Below are 26,303 nucleotides of genomic sequence, written 5' to 3' on the forward strand. Positions count from 1 at the left end.
CTAAGGGAAAATAAAAACCATACTTTCCAGTCCTCTTATACCAAATATGTTAACCAGCTGTTCTCCTGTGCTAGGAGGAAATCCAGCCTATCCTGGAGACAGAAGGACTTGACAAAATTGATAAATAAATATTCATTGAAAATTGGCTGTGTATATAATACAATAAAGTAGGTCTGTTCTCAAAATGCTCATAAAGTATACAGAAAATACAACTTTCACCACAAAATGACAGATATAAAAATGAGATACAATGTGATACTGCCATTGTGTATAACATGGATATATTTATTCATTTCTGCATAAGTGCATACCTATATTTCCACAGTAATATTGATTTGATTCTGTTCTGTCCTATACAGAACTTAGGTTTAGCTCCAATGCCAAAAGAAACTTGGAGTATGTACAGGAGCCATGGCCAAACATGAGGGACTAGAAGGCTGGATCAGGGGACCCTCAAAACCACTAGATACAGTCAGCATAATCAATTCGTCTTTTTAGCCCATAAGGGTTTCCTCTGTCCCTCACAATTGCAACTTTCATGGTAGGATTTTATAGAAGCATTCCTCTTCTAACAGCAGGCCATGCTGAAATGCTAGGATGACAAAGGGAATCTGCCCTTGCAGATTTTCGGGCACATGAGCGTTGAATTTGAATTCACTGCACAATATGTGGCAAAACAGTTTGAAATCTTGTCCACTTGTTGAGTGAGAAATGATAATGCTTTAACAACAACAGGATGAAAATTACCATTGGTACCTGTAATAAGAATGACTGAGTGTAGATCAATTAGATAATTGTGTCCAAGTCCTAAATGGCTCTCTTTTATCTATAGAATAAAGTATGGTCTCCTTATGTGGCTATTCAGTATATTTGCAATCCATATTTCATCCATTATTTCCATCTCTCCGCCATGGCTCTCCAGCTTGGAATGGGAATTACCACCGTATTTTACTGTTATCTTCTCCAGATATATCCTGAATGCCCCAAAACCTACCCCTGCAAAAAAGTATTCATTCTATTTCTTCCATCAAAAGAGCTGTCTCCTTCCACCTTAGTTCTTGAATTCAGGTGTCCAGCAGCCTTCAATGACATGCACCATGTAAGCTTTCTACATACATCTCCCTGACAGAACATGTGGACTTGATTTTTCTTTTACCCGCATCTTCCTTTGACATTTATCTTTCTGTTTTGTGTTAGTGCTCAATCTGTGTGTGATTATTCTGCCCTACAAGACTCATAAATTTCTTGAAATCTAAGTTAAGTAACCTAAGTCTCTTTCAAAGAACAGACATGTTATCAGTATTTCCTGGAAAAAATACAAAAGGCGTTGTAAATATCTATTGACATTTCAAACTTAGAGTAAAACTTCATTTAAGGCAGACTCCAGTCATGGCATCCTCATTTCACCTCATGGTTATTGGGCATGCATCAGGGCTTGTATTTAGTTGGAAAGCAGTTAAGTTGTTTTAATGTGTCTGATTTTCCTAGAAAAATGTGGGCCTCTTACCCGGGGTTATGAATACATTCCTTAAAGAGCAGACAAGAGACAAGTTGCAAGTCTCAGTTGACCAGCCAGGCGTCAGGCTGCCACTGCCTGAAGCCAACACATGTTTGAATCTTTTAGTACACTGCAGTTTATTTCCTGACCTTGTGAGAAAAGAGGATGCTGTGAAATAATGGATGCTAAGGGTATTAGCAGCATGTTGTAGGGTGTCACCGTGATGGACTTGGTTGAAGCTAATTCATGGCAACACCTGTATGCTGGCAAAATGTGACTATGAAACCCAGGAGAAGACTTTTTTTAGTCTCCTGGATTAATAACTGGAGTCTATAATCCTGATTGTGTATGCACTGTTCTGTAGTCACACGTTTGTGGAGTATTAGGGCTATGGAGAATATTGTGGTCAATTTAATCCTGTACCCTCATATCTAACAGGGAAAGAATGAGGCTTATGAGGGTGGAAGGACTTTTCCAGGAGCAAACAGCCGTAGTTCAGGAATAACTCATTTTTCCACTTCCATAAAATGGAAGACTAATCAGTCTGCAAGCTCCATGCCTATTCAAATCTCTGTCGTTTTCATTTTTGTTGAGTTGATTGCCAGAATCTGCTAAAATTGTTTTCTCCAAATCACCTGCTGTTCTGGTCATGCATTTTATGGGAGCTGATCAGTGGATGTTTGTAACTGGACCATTATTAAAGCTAACCACTGTTTTTTTAAACCAAGCCACAGACACATGATGACTATACAACTTGGAACATGCAGGCCTATGATTCTGAAAATGTTTAATTGTTCATTAGATTAGTAATTTGGTACCTGTGGTTGAATATAGTGGTATTGCTTATATTAGGTTTCATATTTCATGGTAGAATGCTATTTCTTTATTAAAATGCTGATGTGCTTTGTCATCATGAAAGTGATACTACTTGTAGAAAATTAGGACAGTGGAAAGGCAAAAAGGAAGGCCATTTATAGTAGTGGGATACAGAAATAATACCATTAATACTTTAATCAATCTTCTGGAAGTCTTTGTAATGTAACTTAATATTTACCCAATAAATGACAGTGTAACTTTACTGCAGTGTAAATTGATACTCTGGTTTAATGCCATATTTCTATTTTATTATCAACTCTTTGGAAGGGATATCAACTATTCCATTTCAAAGCCATTCAATAGCTGTATATTGATTGAGTTAAGCATACAAGATGTAATTCAGAAAGCAGAAGAGCCTAATAAAGACCTAGAAATCAAAATCAGAAAAAGCTTTGTCTCACCATTTAAGATGCCATGTTAGTTCCCTATAGATGCTGAAACTAATGACCACAAACCTAAAGCAGCACACAGATTATCTTACAGTGCAAGAAGTCAGAAGTTCAAATTCAGCCTCACTAAGTCAAGGTATTGGCAGGGCTAGGTCCTCCTAACTTCTCCAGGGAGAATCTTTCCCCAGCTGCCTTTAACTTCTAGAGGTTGTCTGTGTTCCTTGGTTCCTGGCCTCCCTTTCTACCATTCCATGGTCTGTTTCAACCATCACAGCAACTCTGACCCTGTTGCCTCCTTGGTGTTTCCATTTGACCCACTTGACTAAGTAATAACAACCTCTTCATCCCATGACCTACAATGTGCCTTCGGACATAGAACGCAGCACTGATAGGTTTCCCAGTTCACATGAACATCTTTAGGGACCATTAGTCTGGCAAACACAGATTTCATTAAACAAATTGCACATTATCAATTAAACTATAACACATTGTTGTCAGTGATTCTAGCAAAACAGACTAATTTTTAGTAATTTATTCAAAGTTCAATGATGTCAAAAGTGTCACTCAACATATACTGCTGTATGTTTTATAGTGAAATCTCAACGTCAATAAATAATTTTTTTCTGTATTACACAAACTAAATGTAGTAACTGCCTGCGTACATGTACCAAAACTCATACAACTAATTTCCCGCTTTATGACATCTCTCCCCAAACCCACTCTTCTCTTCCTCTTATAATTAGCCCTTTTGTGAGTATACATGATGAAGGAAGAGATTTTCTCCCCTCTTTCCTCATTTAACTCCTAATGAAGGAATATGGCCTAGGATGATATTCATTTCAGACCTAAGGAAGCTGAGGCATGAACCTTAAATGATTTACTCAGCATCTCTCATTCACTCTGTGACACAGTCAAAATTTAAGCCCAGATGCTCCAGCTTCAGAAATCAAACCTTTAACCACTGGACAGTGCTGCTTATTGCTCCTCTCTGCTAAGGATTTTTCTTCATTGGCTATGAGGAAAAATGTAGTGTAAAGCATATCTGAAGACATACACTATGCTCTTATAATAGATTCCTCAAAGTAGAATCATCAAAAAGAATTAAACAGTTTAAATAATTAATAAATCATGCCAAAACCATTGCCCAAATATGTGTACCCATTCATGTAGTTGTTGTTATTATTTTTCATTTTGAGTAATGATAACAAGGAGATAGGCTGTTATCTGTATATTTTGTTCTTGCAGAAAATATGTACCAGCTTTTACACATTTTGTAGGCATAGACATGTGTCATCATATAATGTTTACATGGGATCAGCTTTTAAACATCTTGTGTGTAGGCAGGAAATGAGGTGATAAAGCAAACCATCACTCCATAAACTGTTCAGACAGGCGAATCCATGGTTAACAACTTTGTCTTCACACACAAGAGCCCCAGCCTCTTATCCCTTCTATTTAGCCTGGCACATAGTCTCATTCTCACTAACTTATCACCTGTAACTCTCCATCATCCTCTGCAGATTTAGGATTGAGCATTTTTCTTTGAGTTTTATGCTGACCAGCTTGTAGTTTTTTTATCTGTCTGGCTTTATTGTTATTTTCTAAAAGATACCTGATTTTGATCAAAATCTGTCATATCTACATGTGCTTTAAAATGTTTTTAATACAGTATATTGTTTTCAAACAAAGTGATTCACATGAAAATGTATTTTAAAATTTTTCACAAATTTTGATAAAACTGGTACCTCTTTGGATGAGTCAGTATGTCCAAGTTTCCTTTTTAAATTTAACAATTGCTGAATATTTCTAGGCATAAATTGTGTGATTTGTGAAAATTTTCACTAAAGATAAAGAATAGAAAACTCAAAGTTTGTAAGAAAAATGCATAAATTTAAATCTAGGCTTGGACAAAGAAAACATCATTATATAAACAAAATCATGCAAAATAGACATTTCTTACGTTTGGGGGGAGTGGATTCTAGGGCCTCACATATGCCAGGCAACAATTCTACCACTGAGGTAAATCCTCAGTCTTGCCCACCACCATGAGAGAAATAATCTATTAAGATTTGAAGCAAAATAATGTAATTAGTAATCCTCAGAAAATTCATACTGACCACTTTGTTGAATTTTCTTAGCACATTTAAACAATACTTCACATTTGAACACCTGGGTAGGGTTGATTGTTCTGTCTGCATTAAAAACAAATTGTTGAAAACTCAAGACATGTAGTACAACTCTGAGAAATAGATTATAGAAGGAATACTGGAATTTTTATGTATGAGTGCATATGTGCATACATCTCTCTCTTTCTCTCTCCTCCTCCGTCCTTCTCTCTCTCTCTCTCTCTCTCTCTCTCTCTCTCTCTCTCTCTCTCTCTCTCTCTCTCTCTGCGTGTGTGTGTGTGTGCGTGTGCGTGTGTGTGTGTGTGTGTGTGTGTGTGTGTGTGTGTGTATGTGTGTACTAGAAAGGGTGTCACATTTCCTGGAACTGGAATCACAGCCAATTGCAGCAAGCTGCTTAATGTAGGTGCTGGGAACTGAAATCAGGTCTCCTGGAAGAGAATCAAGCCCCCTTAACCATTGAGCCATCTCTCCAGCTCCAAATATTGGAGTTTTGTTTTAATGGGAAAGTAAAGCCTAAGAATATCTCAACCTGCTGATGATGCTGCAAATATCCTCAGAGAGAAAGGAGTCCATAAGGGCATAAGGTAAAGATAGAACAAAATAAAAATGATAATGGCAAGGCTTATAGGAACAGTCAGTACCATTTCTAGTTCAGAAAGGCACTAACATGATGCATTAGTGCTGGTTTTGCCTCTAGGTAAACATACCAATTCATCCTCTGAAGAACTTTCTGGGTATAAAGTAGTCCCAAAAATACAGCACTCTATATAATGATAAATCACTTGAAGTGTGACTAACTTTAATTCTTTTTTAAATGACTGCACACACACATGCACATATGCATGCACAGAAATGAATTTAAATATCTCCTTGACAATTCAAATAAGTGCAAATGATCAAAAGTCATTTTGATGCACTCCAGCACTAATGAGGCTAAGGCAAGATTGTATGTTTAAGACCAGATTGGGCTGCAGAAAAAAAAAAAAAAAACCCTGCTCTCTCCAAATTGTTTTCTCTGAATTTTCCTTTTGACTGTGTCCACTAGACAGATTTGAATGACCTATATGACTTGCCCTAAAATTCTATTGGAAAATACTGGTTTACGAAAATAATCTCGGAAGGGGAAGGAAGACTGGAAAAGAAATGTTAATGTTGGTTCTCTTTGTCACAAGTTAGAAATCAACCAATTGTGACAAGGCAGAAACAAGAAATTAGTAACCTAAGGACACAGAAGCTCACTGAGCAACTGATATTTTGACCATTGACTAGTCCATTTGTTCATTATTTGTTGAGCTCCTAATGTGTGCCAACCCTAAATAGAGTGAATAAGAGCTGCCCACCACATGGGACCAACAGGCCAGTGAGGGAAGAGATAATACGTGGCTTAAATTACAGATTTCACATTGAATAGTTAGTTTTAAATATATCTTAAGTTTAGTACTTGAAGTAAGTATGATTACCATTATCACACTACTTTTATGGAACTGTTGACATATATTGACAAAATAAAGCAACATTAAGTAAAATATATAAATAAAATCATATTGCTGGCCTAAACAGTGAACTTCTCTAATGGGAGAACCCACTCCACTATTCCTACATGGTGTACCCTGACTTGATTCAGAAGCTGCAAAATAATTCCACAAAAACTTCAACACAAAGTCAAAACATTTGCCTTGTGCTTTGAAAGTCTTTTTATTTCTGGAGAACCAACACATCTGCCTTTCACGAAAGTGCCCAGTGTTTTTGAACAAAATCACAGAATCATGAAGCAAAATGAAACCTCAGCATGCACGCAAGTGGAGCACAGGATTTCCCAAGTGTTCACCTCTAGTGCATTTCCTGCTGAGTTATAGCTTAAAAACCTATAAGGGCTTTGTATTTTACTCTGTAGTATAGGCAATCACGGGGATGTAGAAAATAACATAGTTATCAATGTTAACATCACAGATGGTGATTCTTATTTCTTTTAATTGTATATTTATTGGTACTCTGATTATATCCTGTAGTTACTATAAAACCCAGATAAATACTAACAAGCAGAAACCTCAGTGCCTAAAACCTGCATGAGCAGTGTGTTTCCAACTCAATTTCGGAGTCCAATCCTGCAGAGAAATAGAGACAAGATGGTAAAGCCTCTTGCTCAGACTCTGGGACAGCTGGTTGCAAGGCCATCACTCCAGCTCAGGACTCCTCAGCTTGGTGTGCAGTCTGTGCAAGACAAGGGTTCTTTGAGCCACTGGATACTCTGTGGGTTCCCTATCCCAAGAAATATTTGTGAATAACAACAACTCATGGAGAGTATGAAGCAACACAGGCAGCTGTGGTCCTCAACTTTTCCTGGCAGTCTACAGTGCCACCAGGAAGGGAGCCAGAGACAGACAGGCAAGGGCCCAGCTGCTGCTGCATGGGAAGAAAGCATGTTTACCGAGTTTGCCATCTCACTCTCCAGCTGCTGTGTGAATAACACTGGGGAATTGGGATGACATGATCATTAGCAAACCCACATAGTAAATAGAGAAACCATTCCAGAGGACCAGGAATCTTTCTTTATTGAAGTGGCACATCTCTTATAAGTAAATTTTGCCCTTAAGATACTTCTTAGTTATCTTCAAGAAAACGGGGGGGGGGCAGGGGGAATGATGCACCAAAATATATTACTTCTCATTTATATTCTTAGAGGGGTAAAAGTTTTCTCTGCAAGCGGGGAAAGACAGCAAAGCTGGTTGAAATGCTCTTACACTCTTGTCAAAGAAGCTACGTCATTGGGTGACAATTTACAAAGCTTAAACAAAACATAAGCAAAGTAGGTTACAAAATGTTACTTCAAAATTTGAGGGCCAGCAAAATGGCTCAGTGGGTAAAGGTACATGCCGCCAAGCCCCAAAACCTGAGTTCTATTCCGGGATCTCACATAATAGAAAGAGAGAATTTAGTCCCCAAAGCTGTCCACTCACCTCCCCACACACACTGTAAAATAAAACTGAAAAGAGGTCACTATTCAGATGTCTGTGTTTTTTCTGTCCTTACTTTTTGTTCTAACAGGCTAGAATTTTATCATGTACATCACTAGATACTTTGAGATACATAGAGTTCATAGTGATTACTTTTTACAGGTAGTCATCAAAATAAGATTCATTTACTAGCTGTCATCATTCATTTACTTCGCTGGTTGGTATATTTTCACTTAAATTCCCAAAACTAAAACAGCATTTCTAATTTTATGAAATATTTACTTCACTTCATTGGGAAGAATTATTAAAAATACTGAGTAAAATATCTTGTACTTCATTGAGCTTTCTACTAAAGTCCTTCTTAATCACTATTTCCTAACTGTTTTTTTAATGGTAGATAAGACCATGAAACTCGGAACATGTATGACACAGGCATACAGATGTGTGTGCTCAGGTGTGCACATACACACATACACACACACACACACACACACACACACACACACACACACACGGGGTGGGGGGTAGGTCTACAGCGAAGGTCTTCACAAATAAAAGATTGCCATAAATAAGTGAGTGAAAAACTCCAGTTCCCTTGAGCCTTCGCAAACCTGAACAGTGTCATTTTAAAGCACATAATTTATGTTTTTGATATCCCAATGCTTTCTTCTAGGGTTCTGTCTTTAGAGTACTAACTGTTGAGTAATTTCTCCCTGTAGCTTTGGTAACCATCTTCTACTAAAATAAATACTTAAGCCTATTTATGCAAATGGATCAGAGAAATGTTGATTTCAAAAAGAATTATTGTTCCATGTACTAGTCAATGTATTCCATTATTAAATTACTTTTTTCCATGGAACCCACATGTGTGACATTTTAGGCATAGATATAAAACTGCTATCTGAAATATATGGATTATCAACATGTTCATGCTCGAGTTACATTATTTTCAGTGTATAAAAATTATGTTTTAAATTTGAATTTCAGAGATCAAAATAATTAAGAATGCAGGGAATAATAACTATGAAGAAATTTATTATAAATAATGGTATTATTCATGATTTTTTGTTACTATATGAGAAGCAATCAACAAGAGGCATTTTACATTTACAAGGGGGCTATTTTACCTTTATGAATGAGTTATTTTACTTTTTATTGTGATGATTAGGCTATAAAACCTTAGTGTAAACAAAGTAATTTTTTAATTCAAATCAAAAACAACTTTAGCAAGTGAATTATTAGTCATTAGTTCTATGTCTACAGTTCAAATTTCAGCTAATTCATGTATTTATAATTTAATCAACAATGTGATTAAAATAAATTTTAAATAGATAAAAAACCTAATCATGTATTAAAATTCATTTTTGAACACTGATTCTGTGACGAGGTTATATTCAGCACAGTTTTAGAAGTAGAATTGCTGTTTTCTTTATGAAAATAAGACAAGCCTTTCTTTGATAAAAGAAATAAACTTGTTATAATTATGCATCATCATGGGGTGACATGAAGTCCTGGGGATTTTGTAAAGAATAATTCTTTCTTACTGATATTTCCAGTTTCTCCTCATTTTATGTGAGTTCATGTCTCATCTTATGTTTTCTTAGTTTTCTCATTTGGTGTTGACCTTGGAACATGTCACTCTGGTTCAGTAGCTTATAACTAGACAAGAATCTTGAATATGCATAAGCTCAATGTGGAGAAAATCTGATGTAGCCTGAGCCTATATAAAGAGAATTGAAATGTTGTCAGAAGTAATCACAATATGTATCATTCATAGTGTGTGACGGGCATGTAAAATGCATCATGTGGGGCTGAAGTTCAGCTCCTTTGTAACCTAGCATGTGCATGGTGCTGGGTTCAAGTGCCCCAGCACCACCAGTATGTAACAGTTAGAAAAAAGAATCATGTTACAGGAAGTGGAGGATGGTGCTCATTCTCTATCCAGTTGCATGGGAACGTAGCCTCAGCAGAGAGGGATTAAGAGTTGAAATTCATACTGCAAATTAATGAGATAAAGGGGGAGTTCTAGCAGAAATAAGCAGAAGAGGAGCATGGTGGCTCTTCCACTAGTTGTAAAGGGATGTCATATGAGCCAGGGAGCAAATTGTTCTGGAAAGGGCTCTGTCAGTACAGGATCTGGGAGGAGAAACTGAGAAGGTGTATATGTGGGTCCATTTTTAAGAGCTTCTACTAATCATAAGGACCCAGAGATGTAACGGGCTTCCTGAGTGATAAACTTTGTTTCTTCAGGGCGCTCAAGCATTAAGGAAGGCCCTTGTCAAGCTTGTTGAGGACAGAGCTTAGTTGGCAGAGCTTTTGCCTAGCACAGAGAAAGCCCTGGGTTCAACTCCTGTAATTGCATAAATGTGGATCTAGTTGCAGTGGTACATACCCGTAATGTCAGCAAAGAAAAGGTGAACTTAGGATGTGAGAACCTGTTAAAAGGGAGAAGTAGCAGAAAAGAGAAGGGGAGGGAAGGAGAAGGGAGGGGAAGGGAGGGAGGGGGAGAAGAGGAAACATTATGTACATAGTCTAACAGGAGTTAACTTAAGGTCATATTTTCTTTTAAATTTAGCATATTTTGTTCTCCTCTCTTCCAAGAATTATATGCTTCAGAAAAATACAAAAATGCATGATTGTACCGGGCAGTGGTGGCGCACGCATTTAATCCCAGCACACGGCAGGCAGAGTCAGGCGGACCTCTGTGAGTTCGAGCCCAGCCTGGGCTACAAAGCGAGTTCCAGGAAAGGCGCAAAGCTACACAGAGAAACCCTGTCTCGAAAAACCAAAAAAAAAAAAAAATGCATAATTGAAGTATATGAAGGCATCTTATTTTTTTTTGAAGGAAAAAAATAAAACATACATATCTAAGCAATGTTGCAGTTCTGTGCAGAACATAGGATTATTTCTGAAGTATTAATTGGGGAAATATATATATATTTGGGGAAAGGTTTTTTCCGTCTTTATTACAGTTTGTAGTATTGGTTAATACGTTGGAGTTCATCTTCATGTCAGAGTGAGACAAGCAAGGTTCAGATTTGTCTTTAGAGAAAAGTCTGTATATCAATCAAGGGATTTACTAAAATAATAACTGCTCAGAGTGCCTGCCTTAAACAAATATTCCCCCTAGAGTTCCTTGAAACAGGAGAAAGTAACAGAACCAGTGACACAGAACATTGTTCCTTGATGTTTCTCACAATCCTCTCCACAAACACATCTGTTCAATTTTACTGAGACACTGAGAGTTGGGAGCTTTGGTTTCTCTGAAGAGGTAGGAGAAGTCTGTGTGGAATTCTGTACTTACAAATCAGCCACATTCTGTTTTTCTTTACATTTCTATCTTTTCTTCCTTTTTTTCTTAAATTGTCTCTTTAGGGCTTTGACTGCTTTGGGATTGGCCAGTCTGTGGTCATCTTACTTTGTGAGCACTGGCCACTCCAGCATCATCACCTCCTCCTCAGTTTCCTTCCTTCTCAGATTCTCTGCCAAGTTGTCTTGTGGAATTTGTAAATATTTGCACCCATTTTCTTTTCAGAAGTTAACAGTGATATTTTGCCCAATCTGGTCTTATTGGGCATCAGTAATCTTTGTGTCTTTATCATGTAAAGGTACTTCCCATCCAGTCTCTTAACAAGCACAGTCCTCACTTATGCTTCCCTCAGACTAAACTCCATGTGCTGATGTAGATGACTTACATCCAACTACATCGAATTTGATCAAGAGGAACTAAGAAAAAGTTGCAACTATTTAGTTATCCTCCATGATTCTTAAGGAAATACAGTATCTTTTGTTGAACTCCAAGAAGTATACGTACGTGTGTGTGTGTGTGTGTGTGTGTGTGTGTGTGTGTGTGAGAGAGAGAGAGAGAGAGAGAGAGAGAGAGAGAGAAAGAGAGAAAGAGAGAGAGAGAGCACACGTGCATATATTCATTTGGTCTGTTATCTCAGGAAAGCAAAACCATGTTTTTTAAAGAAATGAAAGATGAGTCTAATAATAAAATATTAAACTATCATATGTAACATTTTGAGTATAATAAAATATTAAATTATCATTATACCAAAATAAATTTATAAAGTATCACATAGAGATACTCACAATGTATTTAATGGTAAATACAAAAGATCTTTAAGCATCAAAAGCTGGGCTTAATGAATGATTCCAGGAAGTTGGCAATGAATGTAGCAGCACACTTTCCCCAAATTTCCACATGAAAACCCAAAGAACAATTGCATATCAAAATCATAATCCAATAGGAAACATTTACAAAAGAACCAGCTAATGATGTAAAGGCCAAATGCAGGCATTTACCTAGGATAATCATAGTCTTATCACTGTGGAAGAAAAGGGAAAGGGAAGCAGAGACCTGGCTGGTCTGTCAACAGGAGAGCCACAGAATAAACACAGACATTGACCAGGAGTCGCAGTGAGTCAGTGAGGGGCAAGTGCACACTCCAGCTGCAGGGAGTGGAGGGTCTTTGGTAACACTCTGATAGAGATCCATGAATAGGACCAAGTAATGCTCAGCAGTTACCAGGAAGGCTCAACTTCCACTGTCTGGCAGTGTCACACATCAGCAGAAAATTCACCAAGTGGAATAAAAATTGAATAGAATGGGGACCATAGATATTATGGAGGCAAAATACATTTCTATAAAGGTGGAGAAGAAGCGAGTTGGGAAGAATTTGTATGTGAAATGTCTATAATTCTCTCCTGGCCACCTATCTTTTGAAAAGGGGCCTCATATAGCCAACTGTGGCCTGGAATTCCTGCCTCCACCTCCCAAGTACTAGAATTACAGGCATAGGGCACCACACTTGACTTCAACTACTTCTTAAAATAAATTATATGTATATACAGATACATATATATATATAGTATATAACTCATTTTATTGAAAATTTTATGCATGCATATAATGTGTTTTGATCAAATCTACCCCATTCCCTTCCCTCAAGTTATTCTCCCTCACACCACTTTTCCCTCCCAGTTTTCTGTGCTCTCTTAAAACACACACACACAAAAAAAAAGCCATTGAGTATGTATACATAGAAAAATGATTACTGTAGTCAAACAATGTACCATATGTATAATTTTCTAATTATTTTTGCATGTGATTACTGCAATTACCATTAAATCTTAAGTAGATAAAACATGTGCTAGAATGTTAATTTCAATCAAAGCTATACAAATTAAAGAATGTCAAAATATACTGATCATTTCAAAAAAATCTATTTTTGTCCCAGTCTAGCTGGTAGACATCACATTGAATTTTCAAATAGTGTCCTCTCACAGATTTGATAGTCTAAATTATCCTATGAGATTGTTGCCCAGTTGTGTGATTCAAATGTGGATTAAAGTGCACAACTACTTTAGGGTAGCGAATAGCTCTTCTTTTACCATCCCTGCGGTCAAAGCTGATGAAAGCCAAACCTGCCAGCTCCCTTTCTCTTGACTTAGAAACACATCGGTTCTCCCAACACAAATAACTTTATGAGAGCAGTTTCTTGAGGAACTTGGCCCCTTTCTGTTGAAGCAAGTGGCACTAACTCACATTTGATTTTACTAGAACATTTATGACCACAGCAGCATTGTCTCGTCACTTGGCCCAGTCACTGGGTAGTAGTGAGCCGGCTTGTTTCCACACTCGCAGCAAATTACTTTTCTTTAGAGTAAATTGCCTGTCTGATGACAAATTAGTACTCAGCCACTTGTGGTGATTAAGAACCCTCAGAAGACAGTTAAAGACTCTGTCAAAGACTGTGTGAGGCGGTTGCTGAGCGGAATTTGGGCCTTTACAGAGGAGGTGGAATGGGGTTAGTTCTAAAGATAGAGTTAAAGTTTTCATTTGCCCATCTGAAAGTATATGCAATCATTTTGTTTGAATGCTCACTGTTTCTTCAAGGAGCACAGTAACTGTTACAGATAGAGGGACTGACATTCCAAGAAGTTATACAATCTCTAAATCCCCTACAGTTCTGTAGTGGTAAAGAAGGAACCTCTTGACTATCTCATTAGCTGTGTGAAATGAGGAAGAAAGGACTTGAAGATAACTACAAAGGTGGAGTGCAATTAACCAGGAAATTAACTATTCTAGTAAGAGAATTGGCCATAACAGAAGGTGATGTTTGTAGGAAGGAAAGTGAAGGGTTAGAGGCAAGCTGGATCTGAGTTTGTGGCCAAATCACAGCAGAGCCTCTTTGCAGGAGCAACCAAAGAAGAAGAGATGAAGGTAAGAGTCGGGAGAGAAATATGGAAATTATAATGGTGGAAGAGGAAGTCGGAGAGGAAAAATAAAACCCCACTGAGAAGAGATTAGTGTTTAGATATGACACTTAGAGCACACTAACATTCACTGTTTACAGATCAGTAAAGCAGACCAGCTTAAATGGAAAGAAAAAAACAAGATGTGGGATATGTCATCAAGCTGCAAAAAGAAGGTGAAAAATGAAAAGCTCAGAAGCAGTACAAAGTGCAACAGGGATGTTAGAGGAGAAGAGAGGATGCTGGGCATGGTCAGGGGGTTCTCAAATTTGAGATCAGTCTGGGCTCAGTAAAAGCTGTGGGGAGGAAAGGGGGAAGGAAGAGGAGGGAAGAAAAAGGGACAGGGAGAATGAAAGAGTTATGCAAAGGAGAAAGGAATAGGTCACTTCCTAACTGAGATGAGAATATTGGGCACACAAAAAAATTATGCAACAGAAAAGGGGATTTGGGGTAAGAAGAAAGCATACATTCTAAGTGGAAATAGGTTTGAGTTGTACAGAATTGCAGACTAGCAGGGGGTAAATTCTGGGAATTGAATGGGTGGGTCCTGGGTGTGCTGTGAGAATGCTACTAGCAAACAATATTCTGACTTCCTAACTGAAGGTAGAGTGACATTCTTTGTGCTGGACAAATCTGGAAATGTGACCTTTTCTACACTAATGTAGAAGCTTAGAATCTGAAATCAGAAAATATAATAGATAGTAGTTGTTGATAAAGATGATGAAGGTTTATTTAGAATTGCTTGTCAGATAGATGAGAGAGCAACTTAAGAATGGAATAAAAGTTCTTCGAGGCCAAAAGGGTGTGAGGTAAAGAGAGGCTGGGTGGGTGGCAGAGACTATTGAGAGTCCATGTTGTGCCAAAGGATATAAACGCAGTACAGGTCAATGTGACATTAAGATTCTTAGGTGACTGCTCTGATACGAGGTGGAGTGAGGTCAAATGATCAAGGGAAGAGTGAATAATTTCAAAATGATCTGGAAGGAAACTTGAGATAGAAAAGGCTACTAAAGTTGCTGAAGGAGACAAATTACACAAAACTAGGGACTAACAGCTTCTAAAGACCAGGAATATGTCCCCCAAGTAGCAGGGGTGTGTGGTGCACGACTAGGGAGCTTCATTCTGTCTGATCTTCATAGTTATTCTATCCATGGAACCATTTCTATTGACTCAACTTCAGATGAAAGGCTTTTCCTTGAAACACATAGCATATATTGTATCAAGGGGGTACTTGATCTTATACAGTTTCAAAGCTTACATGTGTGGTTTGGGGTAATACTATTGATTAACTCTTCTTTAAGTTTTTAGATGCAAATGAATAACTTTCTCCAAGCACAACGTATATGCCATAAGTGTAGCAGTGTGTTTGTAATAGATGTGTGGCTAAGTGCACTCATTCTTGGTCATTATAATCATGCCCATGAAATATGAACCAATGGCTGAGGGGTCACCAACTGGATCAGGTCCTCTGAGTGGGTGAGACAGTTGATTGGCCTGATCTGTTTGGGAGGCATCCAGGCAGTGGGACCGGGTCCTGTGCTCATTGCATGAGTCGGCTGTTTGAAACCTGGGGCTAATGCAGGGTCCCTTGGCTCGGCCTGGTAGGAGGGGACTGGACCTACCTGGACTGAGTCTACCAGGTTGATCTCAGTCTGTGGGGAAGGCTTTGTCCTGGAGGAGATGGGAATGGGGGGCGGGCTGGGGGAAGGTGAGGGGAGCGGGAGGGGGGAGAACAAGGGAATCTGTGGCTGATATGTAGAACTGAATTGTATTGCAAAATAAAAATTAAAAAAAAAAAGAGTATGTTCTGCTATTGTTGGGTTTTCCTAACACAATGTTGATGTGAACGTCAGCTTAGCATAGTTTCAATTTTTGTCCATAAGTAAATGGACTGCTATATGGATGCTAATCCTAGAACATCCAGTTGTATACTTGGTTCCTGATTCTGTGGCAAGCATTCATTTAGAGAGTGGATTTGAAGCACTTAGGATCCTGGACACTTGTCTCAAGCACAGAGTTTTCTCCAGCCCACCGGGTACTACTTTGTACACTTGTATTAAAAAGTAGACTCAGAGAAACCTGTTGGCATCACAATTGTATGGATGAGAACACAGGACTTACCACATTTGGTTCAGATATTATGGGACAAACTATCCTCTGAGTTTGGTGGAGTTCACTCACTTGGCAATACTCCTTCATGTCCCTTTCTCTGTTAGTCAAAGAGTACACATTCAGTTCTACTTTCTTATTTTATGTGATAATTTTCCTAGCTTGATTTCATTGTCAACTTGACACACACAACCGAGAATCATCTGGGAAGAATACCTAGATTGGGGAATTGTCTAAATCAGACTGACATTTGGCTGCATCTCTCTTAATTATTAACTACTAGAGGAGAGAGCAGCCCATTGGAGGTGGCACCATCCATAGATAGGTGGTCCTGTACCATATAAGGAAGCTAAATAAGCATAAGGAGCAAGCGGCATTCCTCTGTGATTTCTGTTGCCAGCTCTTACCTTGAGTTGCTGCTCTGAACTCTCATTAGTGATGGATCCTTCCCTTCCGTACATTGCTTTTCATTAAAGTATTTTATTACAGCAACAGAAGAAAGATAGAACAGTAATTTTTATTTTTTTTTAAGTTTTCATATTTAGCCCATGTCCTTTTGTGATTATCCCTGGGAGGAATGTTAGGTCACAAGTGTTACAAAAACAGGGTCCACTCCAGGTGTAAATTGTCTTTGGTACTCCTTTGCTGTAGACCGTTCAGAGTTGAGCAGCTGTGGCCCTTAGCCTTTAGGATATCTGGAGAGAACAGGACAAATAGACAGATACCACAAGAATGCATCCACAGAAGTGACCGCTATGTTTCAAAAGTGTGTACAGAGAGGTTGATAGAACACCAGGAAATATCTGAAATAGCACAGCTGGGTAAGAAGTGACTTCTAATCTGCACATGAGCATCTGGACCGATTTTTTTTTTTTTTGGAAATAAACAGAAATGGATGGTTTGTATAAGTAAAGATGATGAATTAAGTGGCATTCCTTATTGGAGGACTACCCCAGACAGTTTCAGGGAAAGAAATGATTGATATGGATGATTGAAAAGATAGTGGGAAGTGTTTACCACTGGCTTTCTGGGGATTATTTATCAAATGTGCTTGCTTGAGTCCTGCTTTGGAGCATTGAAGTGAACTCATCAGGGTCTCTCAATATCAGTTATTGTCATCCTTTCGCCTCCCAAAGTGATTTTAATTTCAGCTTTGAAAACCACTTCACAGTGAAAGAAAATAAGGCATTAAGTGTTTGAGATTTAGATGTTGAAAGCATCATTTCTCAAACGGAAAAGTCTGAACTCTGGGCTGGAGAGCTGAGTCAGTAGCTAAGAGTACTTGGTACTGTTGCAGAGGGCCCAAGTTAGGTTCTCAGCACCCATTTGAGGCAGCTGACAACCCCTGGAACTCCAGCTCCAGGCATTGGAACATTCTCTTTTGGCCTCTGAGGAGACCACACACATACACAAATATGCAAACACACACACACACACACACACACACACACACACACACACACACACAAGGGGGGGGAGAATTCTAAATTTTATAATTTATATATGATATATGACTTCCAAATGATGAAAAACTAAAGTCAGGAAAACAGGAAATATGTAAAACATTCAAGATTCAAGTCACATAGGTATTGAGTTATTGCTGGCAATTCATAGCTATTTCTAGAAAATTAATGTAAAATACATTTTTTTCAAGGAAAAAATTCCTATAGTCCGTGAGGCAGAGACACGGCGTCAAACAGAAGTCTTTTACTTTAATTAGATGGCAAGTTTCATTGGCTGGAAATCAAGGCCAGTATTTTCACACAGCTATATTGCCAAATAAAATACAGGACACTTAAATATATTTGAATTTCAAACAAGAATGAGTCATTTTTTGTTTAAGTTTGTGGAATTAAACAGTTTGAAAAGTGATTTGTTTATCTGAAATTCAGATTTAACTGGTGTCTTTTATAATTATTTGTTAAGTCTTGAAACTCCAGCCTCGTAACTTGCTAAGCCAAGAAATACTCAACCCAGAATAAAGGGAATTACCAATGACTATGTTTCAAGGTATGAAAAACAAAAGTATATCCTTCCTTTCCCCAGCCAAAGCTACATGTTGAAAAGCCAATATGACTGCAAAAAAAAAAATGTGTGTTTAATTTCCTGATAGATCTGTGTGCTGGGTACAGGAGGTTAAAGTTCATATTCTTCCACTCATTTTGAGGGGGTTCCTTTTTGAAGAAACCTTCCAGAACCATGACCTCTCCTCTTCAGGGGATACCTTATGGTACAGCAGCCATAGCACTGAAAGCTGATCAGAAATGCAGACTCCTAGGCCTCCCAGACTGCAAACAGGCTCCCTTGTGATTGCTAGGCTCATATTGAGATATGAAGATTTAAATACAAAGCTTGCAAACATGCTTAAAGAAAGAAATCATAAAATATTTTTAAATTAGGAGGAAAGGAAGGAAGGAAGAAAGAGAAGGAAGGAGGCAGCCATAGGTTCCTCAGGGTCCAGTGAGAGCTAGTGAGGTTGTATTAGTGAAAAGAGACTAGGGCTTTGAAAGCCTTTTAAGAGGGGAGTAAGTAGAAACCAATGTCCATGTACTTCAGTTCCTTTCGTTTTTCCAATAAGGAAACATAACAAAACGATACACTTGGCTTTGCCTAAGCCCTGTGTTTGAAGGTGACTCTAACCACTGTCCAGTTCCTGTGCTCACAGAGGAAAGCAACATGAAATGGCTGACCCCAACTGGCTGCTTATCAAGGACTGTTACATATACAGGTGTCTTCTATCTGGCCCATGACTTTCACATTTATCCTTTTCTTTAACATAAGTGCTAATTATTTCCTTTCCAGAGCTACTTAAGCCTACAGAAAGCCCTGTCTATCTGCTCTGTGCACCTGAGGACAGGTCTTCAACCGTAGTTTTGTGCACACTACTGAGTGCACCCTACAGGTTTGTTTGTGGATATTTGCACTAATTTTCTCACCATGGACCATTGAGACAATATGGATGACTGTTCAATTAATAGTACTGAAGGAGTAATTAAGGAGAATTCCTGCTTGCCTAATTTACTTCAGTGCCCACTGTGAACATTTTCTCCTGAATGTGACTAATCACATAAATTCTCAGAAATGAAATTAAAGGTTACCCACACATTGCACTCCGTTGTGTCTGCAGGCATCCTACCCTGCAGGCATAGTATTTCTAATGGATTCTATACATTCTGGTTTGAAGCTGGGGGTTTCAGCATATACTCTGTTTTGCCAGCAAATGATCCTGTGGTCTCTGCCAGTTCCCATAACACTTTGAATTGGCCATTCTTAAAAGACAGTAGTAGATTTGGCAATGTCTGGGATTCAAGGAAGAAGTTCAAAGGATCCCTTCCCTAAATGGCTGATTCTCGCTAGTCAAACTTGTGAGTTCACAGCAGGGGCAAGATAATGCCCTGATTTTTAGACTCTTCTGCCCATGCCCTTCCTAGCCCATTTGGGGATATGTATCACACTGCAGCACCAACACTGAGCACTTTTCTATGAGATCTGAATACTTTCTCATCCAGTTAATGTCACAGTTAACATTATCTGCCTTCAAACAGCTGAACAGCTTCCGAGCGGCACAAAACAACAACTTCACGGGAGACTAATGAACGTAAATTCCCCATATGTTTAGGATTACTATAATAAACCAAGGCAGGAGGAATCAGAGCACAGAGATATTATTATTGCTGTTGTTACTGTCTTCCCTTGGACTTTAAAGTGAATCAGGAAATCAAGAATGAAGATCCTAGATGCTTGAAGGAGACATTAGATACCAGTTTAAAGATGGGAAAACCAAGATCCAGAGACATCACATGACTTATTTACCATAGTGTGGTTGTTCTGTGCTATGGAATGACATATGTCTTTGTGAAGGTCTTCTAAAAGGACAGCAAATTGTTGGCAAAGTTCTCGCTCTGCTTTCGCAGTTTTAGTCATCAAATGGAGGCATCAAGGAACTGTGAAAGAACACACACAAAAAAGGAAAAACAATTTCTTACATTCCAAACACAGGTTGATTTGGTTCATACATATCTTGTGTATACTAGAGGTGATACCATATTTTTTTCTCATTTCATTCATGAAGCAGATTTTTATAGTGTGAAGTTTTCCTTTTGTAGCATTCTGTCAGTGCTACAAAAGTATTTCAAATATTCAGGTTTTGAGTTTTCAGTTTATAAGTACTTAACCTGTATGTATTTTAACATATTATTGTGAGAAATGCCATCTCTTTTAATTAAGCATAAAGAAGGTAATATAAGATTTTAGTTTTGTATAAATGAAAAATATCTTGATAATTTTTAGTTGTGTTGTATCCATTTTATTCAACTTTACTAATGAAATGTAGGTGAGTGATGAACAACTACATAATTAAATCATGTGTGAGATAGGACCTCAAGGGATTCCAAATCTTGCTTAGGTATTTCTGGTTTCGTTTCTAAAATGAGTGATAATAAATCAAGCAAAATATTCTTTAAGGATATGTAAAAATTTCTGAAAATAGATTGGGTGAATCTCTGAGATGGATCACTGGCCCAACATGTGCAAGGCCCTGCGTTCATTTCCTAGCACTAGAAAATAAAAAAATAAAACAATAACTTCTGAAAATAAGTTTGTATTGTGTTTACCCCGCCCAATAATCTTGTACTGTTTTGAAGACTCTGTGATGAACTTTCAATACAATAAACACCACCAACAGTCTTTTCATATAAAAGAAAGTTAACTAAAATTTACAAAATATGAACACTACTGATGTTGTTAATGATATTGTGCTTTAAGAGTAAGACGAAAGTAAAATCATGTCCAGAAATGTTGGCTGAGGTATGTGTAAACTATTGAATTTTAAGAAGTAATTTAGACAGTAGGCAAATCAACCTTGTAAGTAAATAGATTTCATGTTAATCTCAGCTGCTGTTTCCTAGTTTTGTAAGTTTGTAGATAATGTAAATGATCATCTAGCATAAGTAATAAAAATAGACTTAGGAAAGTTTACTGATATGCAACTTTCCTGAGTGCCATCATCAGCTGCTTGCCACCTGTACTTCATTTTAATCGAGTCCCTGCGTATAATATCTTTAGGTGCTAGGAATGGGAATTAGTTTGTGGGACTGCCCTTGGCAGCTGGACCCAGAGGCCATTATGCATCTTTCCCTTTTAGAAAATAGATATGAAGCAAGGAATCAACAATGCTGCTTGCCTGGGGAAGTCATGGCTTTAGAGAAGTCCAGTTCTGAAGTCATGGAAACCAAATGGGAACTATACATTAGGCCCCAAGGCATGTAGTATTTTTCCCTAAAATAGATAGTAACCATGAGTTACAGTACCTACCTATAGAGAGACTCAACATGTGTACATCAAAGATGATCTTCAGACCCACTGCAGGCACCTTGTTCTGCTTTGTGCTACTCTGCATAGTAGTTTTAATGCTTTCTTTTGGGTAGCAAGGATCATTCAGTGTCACTTACCTCATGAGATATAATCAGCTAATAAACATTAGACTTCCTGACCAAATGGTGCTATGGTGACGGTACACAGTATTATTAATAAGCAGAATGTAATTACCTCAGTTGGCATTTTTCCAGAACATAAAGCTAATACTCGTTCCTGCTTGATGTGAAATACTTTCCCTTCAGCCATTAATCATAGTTGTTGGCATGTCATTAGCAAATCTAGCAAGATACCAAGTGCCACTATATGTACACTGATGTTTAACCTTTTTTGCATTAAAAGTCTTTACACAGAAATAAAATTCCCTCAATATTTATTGCCTTATTTACACCAAAATTGCAGGCACTTTGATAAATGGAGTAATCATTTCTAGCGTCACTGTGGCTATGAAATGCATTTTAGTGTCTTCTGTGACTGTAACTTAATAATTCATTTCAGCACATCTATTTAGAAATCACAGTGGGTTTACTTGATAGACAGAGCCCTGGAGAGAAAGGCTCCTCTTGTCAATACAGATAGCCCGAGTTTTAGAATTAGTGTCTAACATGCAATATTAACTTCATAGGCTTAAGTTTGTTTATAACCTTTGATGATGGGTCCCGTTTTTCAGATTTGACACCTTTAATGTTTGACCATAAAGTCATAAATAGATGTGCCTAGTTTGATAAACAATTTCTTAAGACTGAGTGGTATTTCTTCTATCGTATTTGCTAGGCTATCTAACGGCTAATTGAAGCCACACCCATAGGAATGTTTGGAGAATTTTATGACCTTACTTTGTCAGTGAATTGATGACAAAGGAAGTGATATTGGTATTGACTTCTAGAAAAGAGAATCATATATCAGGGTTTCATATGGAAGTTCACACCTTTAACCCAGCACTTGGAAGACAGAGGTAGCCATTTTACAAGTTCCAGGCTAGCCTGAGCTGCATAGTAAGATTCTGTCTCACAAAAATGTGGAGTTTTTGTTTTGTTTTGATTTGGTTTTTTATGAATTTTAAGGGCTGAAGAGATGGTTCATCACTTACTGCTTTTTCAGAGGACCCAGGTTTAATTCCCAGAACTCACATCAGGTGACACACAACTGCTTATAACTCCATTTCCAGGGGATCAGCTGCACTCTTCTGCCTCTGTGGGCACTTGCATTTATGTGGTGCACATAAACTCATGTAGGCAAATACATATATCCAGAAATCTAAGTAAATATTAAAATCATAGTTTATCTTGTTATATATGGCACTTTTCAGACATAAATGATTATAAGGCATGTATTAAACTTTGCCTTTGAGAAACTTGGGAGTAGGTGTGGCCAATAGACTGCCACTTCCTGGATGTTGGTAGACTCAAGCACAGAGCTCAGGGACCTTAAGCAGGGAACATATTAATTCCAATGGTGGTTATTGTAAAAGGTCACTTAATGTGATGCATTGGTAAGTTAACCTAGAATATTTAGAAAATATTTTTTGAGAGAAACAGAAGCTCATATATCACAGGCTGGTCTTGAATTTCCAATCCTCCTGCTTTCACCTCCCTGGAGCTGGGATTACAGGAATGTGCCACCTGTGCCTGATGTACATGATGCTGGGAATTGAAACTAGCATCTTTAACATGGCAAGCACTCTACCAACTGAGCAACATCCATAGACTGGTAAATGTGGATTTGTTGATGATAATAGCTCACTGTAATGCTCATTGTTTTTGTACTTTCCCATTTTAGAGACGCCCAAGCAGATGGCCAGCAATGAAGTTTCGAAGAGGATCGGGACATCCTGCCTATGCAGAAGTTGAACCAGTTGGAGAGAAAGAAGGTTTTATTGTATCAGAGCAGTGCTAAAATTTTAGGACAGAGCAGCACCAGTACTGGCTTACAGGTGTTAAGACTAAACTTTGCTTATACCTTTAAAACAGACAGACACACACCCGCAGCCACAACAAAGGAGCCCTAAACTGCTGTAGCCAGAAGGGAGACAAGATTTCTGGACGAGCCCAGCCCAGGAACATTGAAAGGAAAACTCAGACTTGTACAAGACACCATGTACACTGAATATAAGATTCCCTAGTAGAATGGCATCCATGGTTCATGAGGAACATCTGTGGACTTGCTGGAAGTGTGACAAGATGACAATGTTTTTGGTTTAGGTGCAGGGTTGCAAAGGGATCAAGGAAAAAAATAATGATAATAAATAAAGCTTTAGTTCACAAGGGATCTATACCTTTGGTTCAAATGTTCTTCTCTGATGTCTCAAAGATAACCATGTTCCAAAGCCTGAATGCTTTCACTGGAAACAGCAATGATGAATGTTTCAAGATTTGCTCACAGGAGAGCAAAACCAAACACAAATGGAGGTTTTTCTATCTTTTCCAAAACAGACTTTCGGCAAAAGGGTTTTATTTTTTGCTCTAGATGCAGTTGTTCCAGCAAGTTCATTACTTCACAGGATAAATCTTTTATCTATTCAAAAGTTCACTATGCCTGCTTCTTCCTTGGTAATGAACACCCTTTCTGTGAGCTGTGACACAGTTTCCAAATGTTAAGCTAAGGACTAGTGAGGAGGGCATAGCCAGTGAGGTTTTCCATTCTCTCACTTCAGAATAAAATGAGTTTCATTTTCAGAGGCACTGCCTCCTCTCCCACCTGGAGCCCCATGAAGCCTCATTTGCTCTTGGCTAACAGAAATAGACAGAAATAACAGGGAGAACTGTGTGATAATTTTTTGAGACAAGTATCTTAAGGAATTTTTGAATATTCTTTTTTTTTTTTAAGATCACCATGTCTGTATGACAAACACATTTCATTGTCAATTCCTGTCTAAGAAACTATTCAAGTCAACATATCCCTGGTGATAGGGGAAAAAAAGAATGAAATAACCCTGCTGAATCACGCAGCAATTTTCTTTAAAGCACATAGTAGTTACATAAATATATATATAAATATAAATATATTTTGTTTATAACTAACACAAGGCAGGCTCTTGTGGCTCTAAAGAGTGTATTTTGTCATCAAGACAAAACAAATGCAAGATGTATCACTGCATTTCTTCCACAACATTGTAAGATAATCCTTAATATTAGAATATTTTTATGTCACTTCCAGAAGTGGTTCATTTAGTTGCAGCATGTATCATTTTGCCACCTATTCGATCCACTCTTTCATTGATACCAACCCCCTCGCTCCTTGATTCAAAGAAGCAGTTGTATATGTCCCTTGAGTGGAATTCTCATTTATAATCTGATTGCAATCCAAATTTTGAAAATTTTCCCTATCTAAAGAAAGGAAATGCACCAATCGAGGAGGAAAGTTGTTCAGGTAAACCATGTATCTAAACATGAGTTCAGGTACTGTGGCATAAAATTCCACCAATCACTTGACCTGTAAAACCTTTGCATTCTGTGCCAAGAAAAAGTCCTGGTTCTTACAAAGTACAACGCTCAACATTTGCAGATTCAAGTTTCACAAAGCAAAGATTCTCAACAATACCACTTCACTGACAGTTTATAATCTGTGTACAATGTCTACACTGGACAGCATCCATCCTCTAGCAGAATGTCATGTTATCATCCCCAGTTTCTTACATAATCGAGGGCTCTTTTCTGTCACATGTATTTTGCTTTCCACCTTGGAGGATTTGATAATGGTCACTTTTCCCTAAATTCAGCTAAAAGTATCAGGAAACAGAGATGGAAGAGCCACATGATTGTAGGATGTGATGACAATCTGTGCCCCAGTTATGCTCAAGTTATAAGAAATATCTCAGCTTATTCTTGTTGGTATAGTTTTGGTGAGAAAGCAGTAGCCAAATGACTCGCCAATGTAACTGGTGCAACTGGTATTCTACAGACACCTAAGGTACACATAGACGACTTTCCTTTTAGGATAAGATAAGGATGCTTTCACAAGCTTTGGCAATAAGCATGGCTTCCAACAGCAATGAATTGGCAGCCACGTAAATCTCTTTGCATCTACATCTCACTCCTAACGTAATTCCTACAAATAGCAATGAATTGGCAGCCACGTAAATCTCTTTGCATCTATATCTCATTCTTAATATAATTTCAACATGTAGTATTATTGTCCTTATACCTTTCAAAGCTCCTTTCATTTTATTTTACTTAAAACAGTTGGTAATTCTCTTAAACGAATACACAAGACCTTCTGAATTATTCAGTATATCAAAGCACCAAGTAAGGGGGGCGGGGGGGGGGGGAGACTTGGAAGCAAGAAGGATTCTAAGTTGTGTGGATACTTTCCAAGATAACCGAGAGAGAGAATAAGAAGTTCTGCTTTGTAAGAATCCACAAAAATATTGACAGAGTCTATTTGCTCTATGAAACTTTAATTCTGTTTGTGCTCCTGGTCTGTTCTTGAATCCTGTTTGCTTCAGAAGACGGGCATATAGGGTTTCTAGAAATTTCAAAAAGGAATCCAGTATTGTGGACTTTATATGAATTATGCATTACAAAGGATAGACACAAGTACCTTAGCCAACATTCTGTGAGCATGAAAAAAGAATGACAATGGTGTTCTTATGAGAATAATAACAGTGGGATGCATACAACCTTAAGGAGAAACCAAGGAAATGGTGCTGCAAAGGAACTTAGCTATTTTACCTTAATTGTAAGAGTAATTAATGATCAGGGGTCAGAGTTACTAATCA

The 26,303-nt window shown here is 38.0% G+C and overlaps 1 protein-coding gene across 1 annotated transcript in view; it reads left to right on the forward strand.

Moving 5' to 3' along the window:
• Plxdc2 (plexin domain containing 2) overlaps positions 1-25,834 on the forward strand; it is a 394,952-nt gene extending 369,118 nt beyond the window's left edge. The window contains exon 14 of the mRNA XM_059263622.1: positions 23,366-25,834. Within this exon, the coding sequence (XP_059119605.1) occupies positions 23,366-23,482 (117 nt within the window). The 3' untranslated portion in view covers positions 23,483-25,834. The remainder of the gene's footprint in view (positions 1-23,365) is intronic.
• Positions 25,835-26,303: the final 469 nt, after the last annotated feature.

This window comes from Peromyscus eremicus, chromosome 5 (genome assembly GCF_949786415.1).
Source record: "Peromyscus eremicus chromosome 5, PerEre_H2_v1, whole genome shotgun sequence".
NCBI classification, from domain to species: domain Eukaryota; kingdom Metazoa; phylum Chordata; class Mammalia; order Rodentia; family Cricetidae; genus Peromyscus; species Peromyscus eremicus.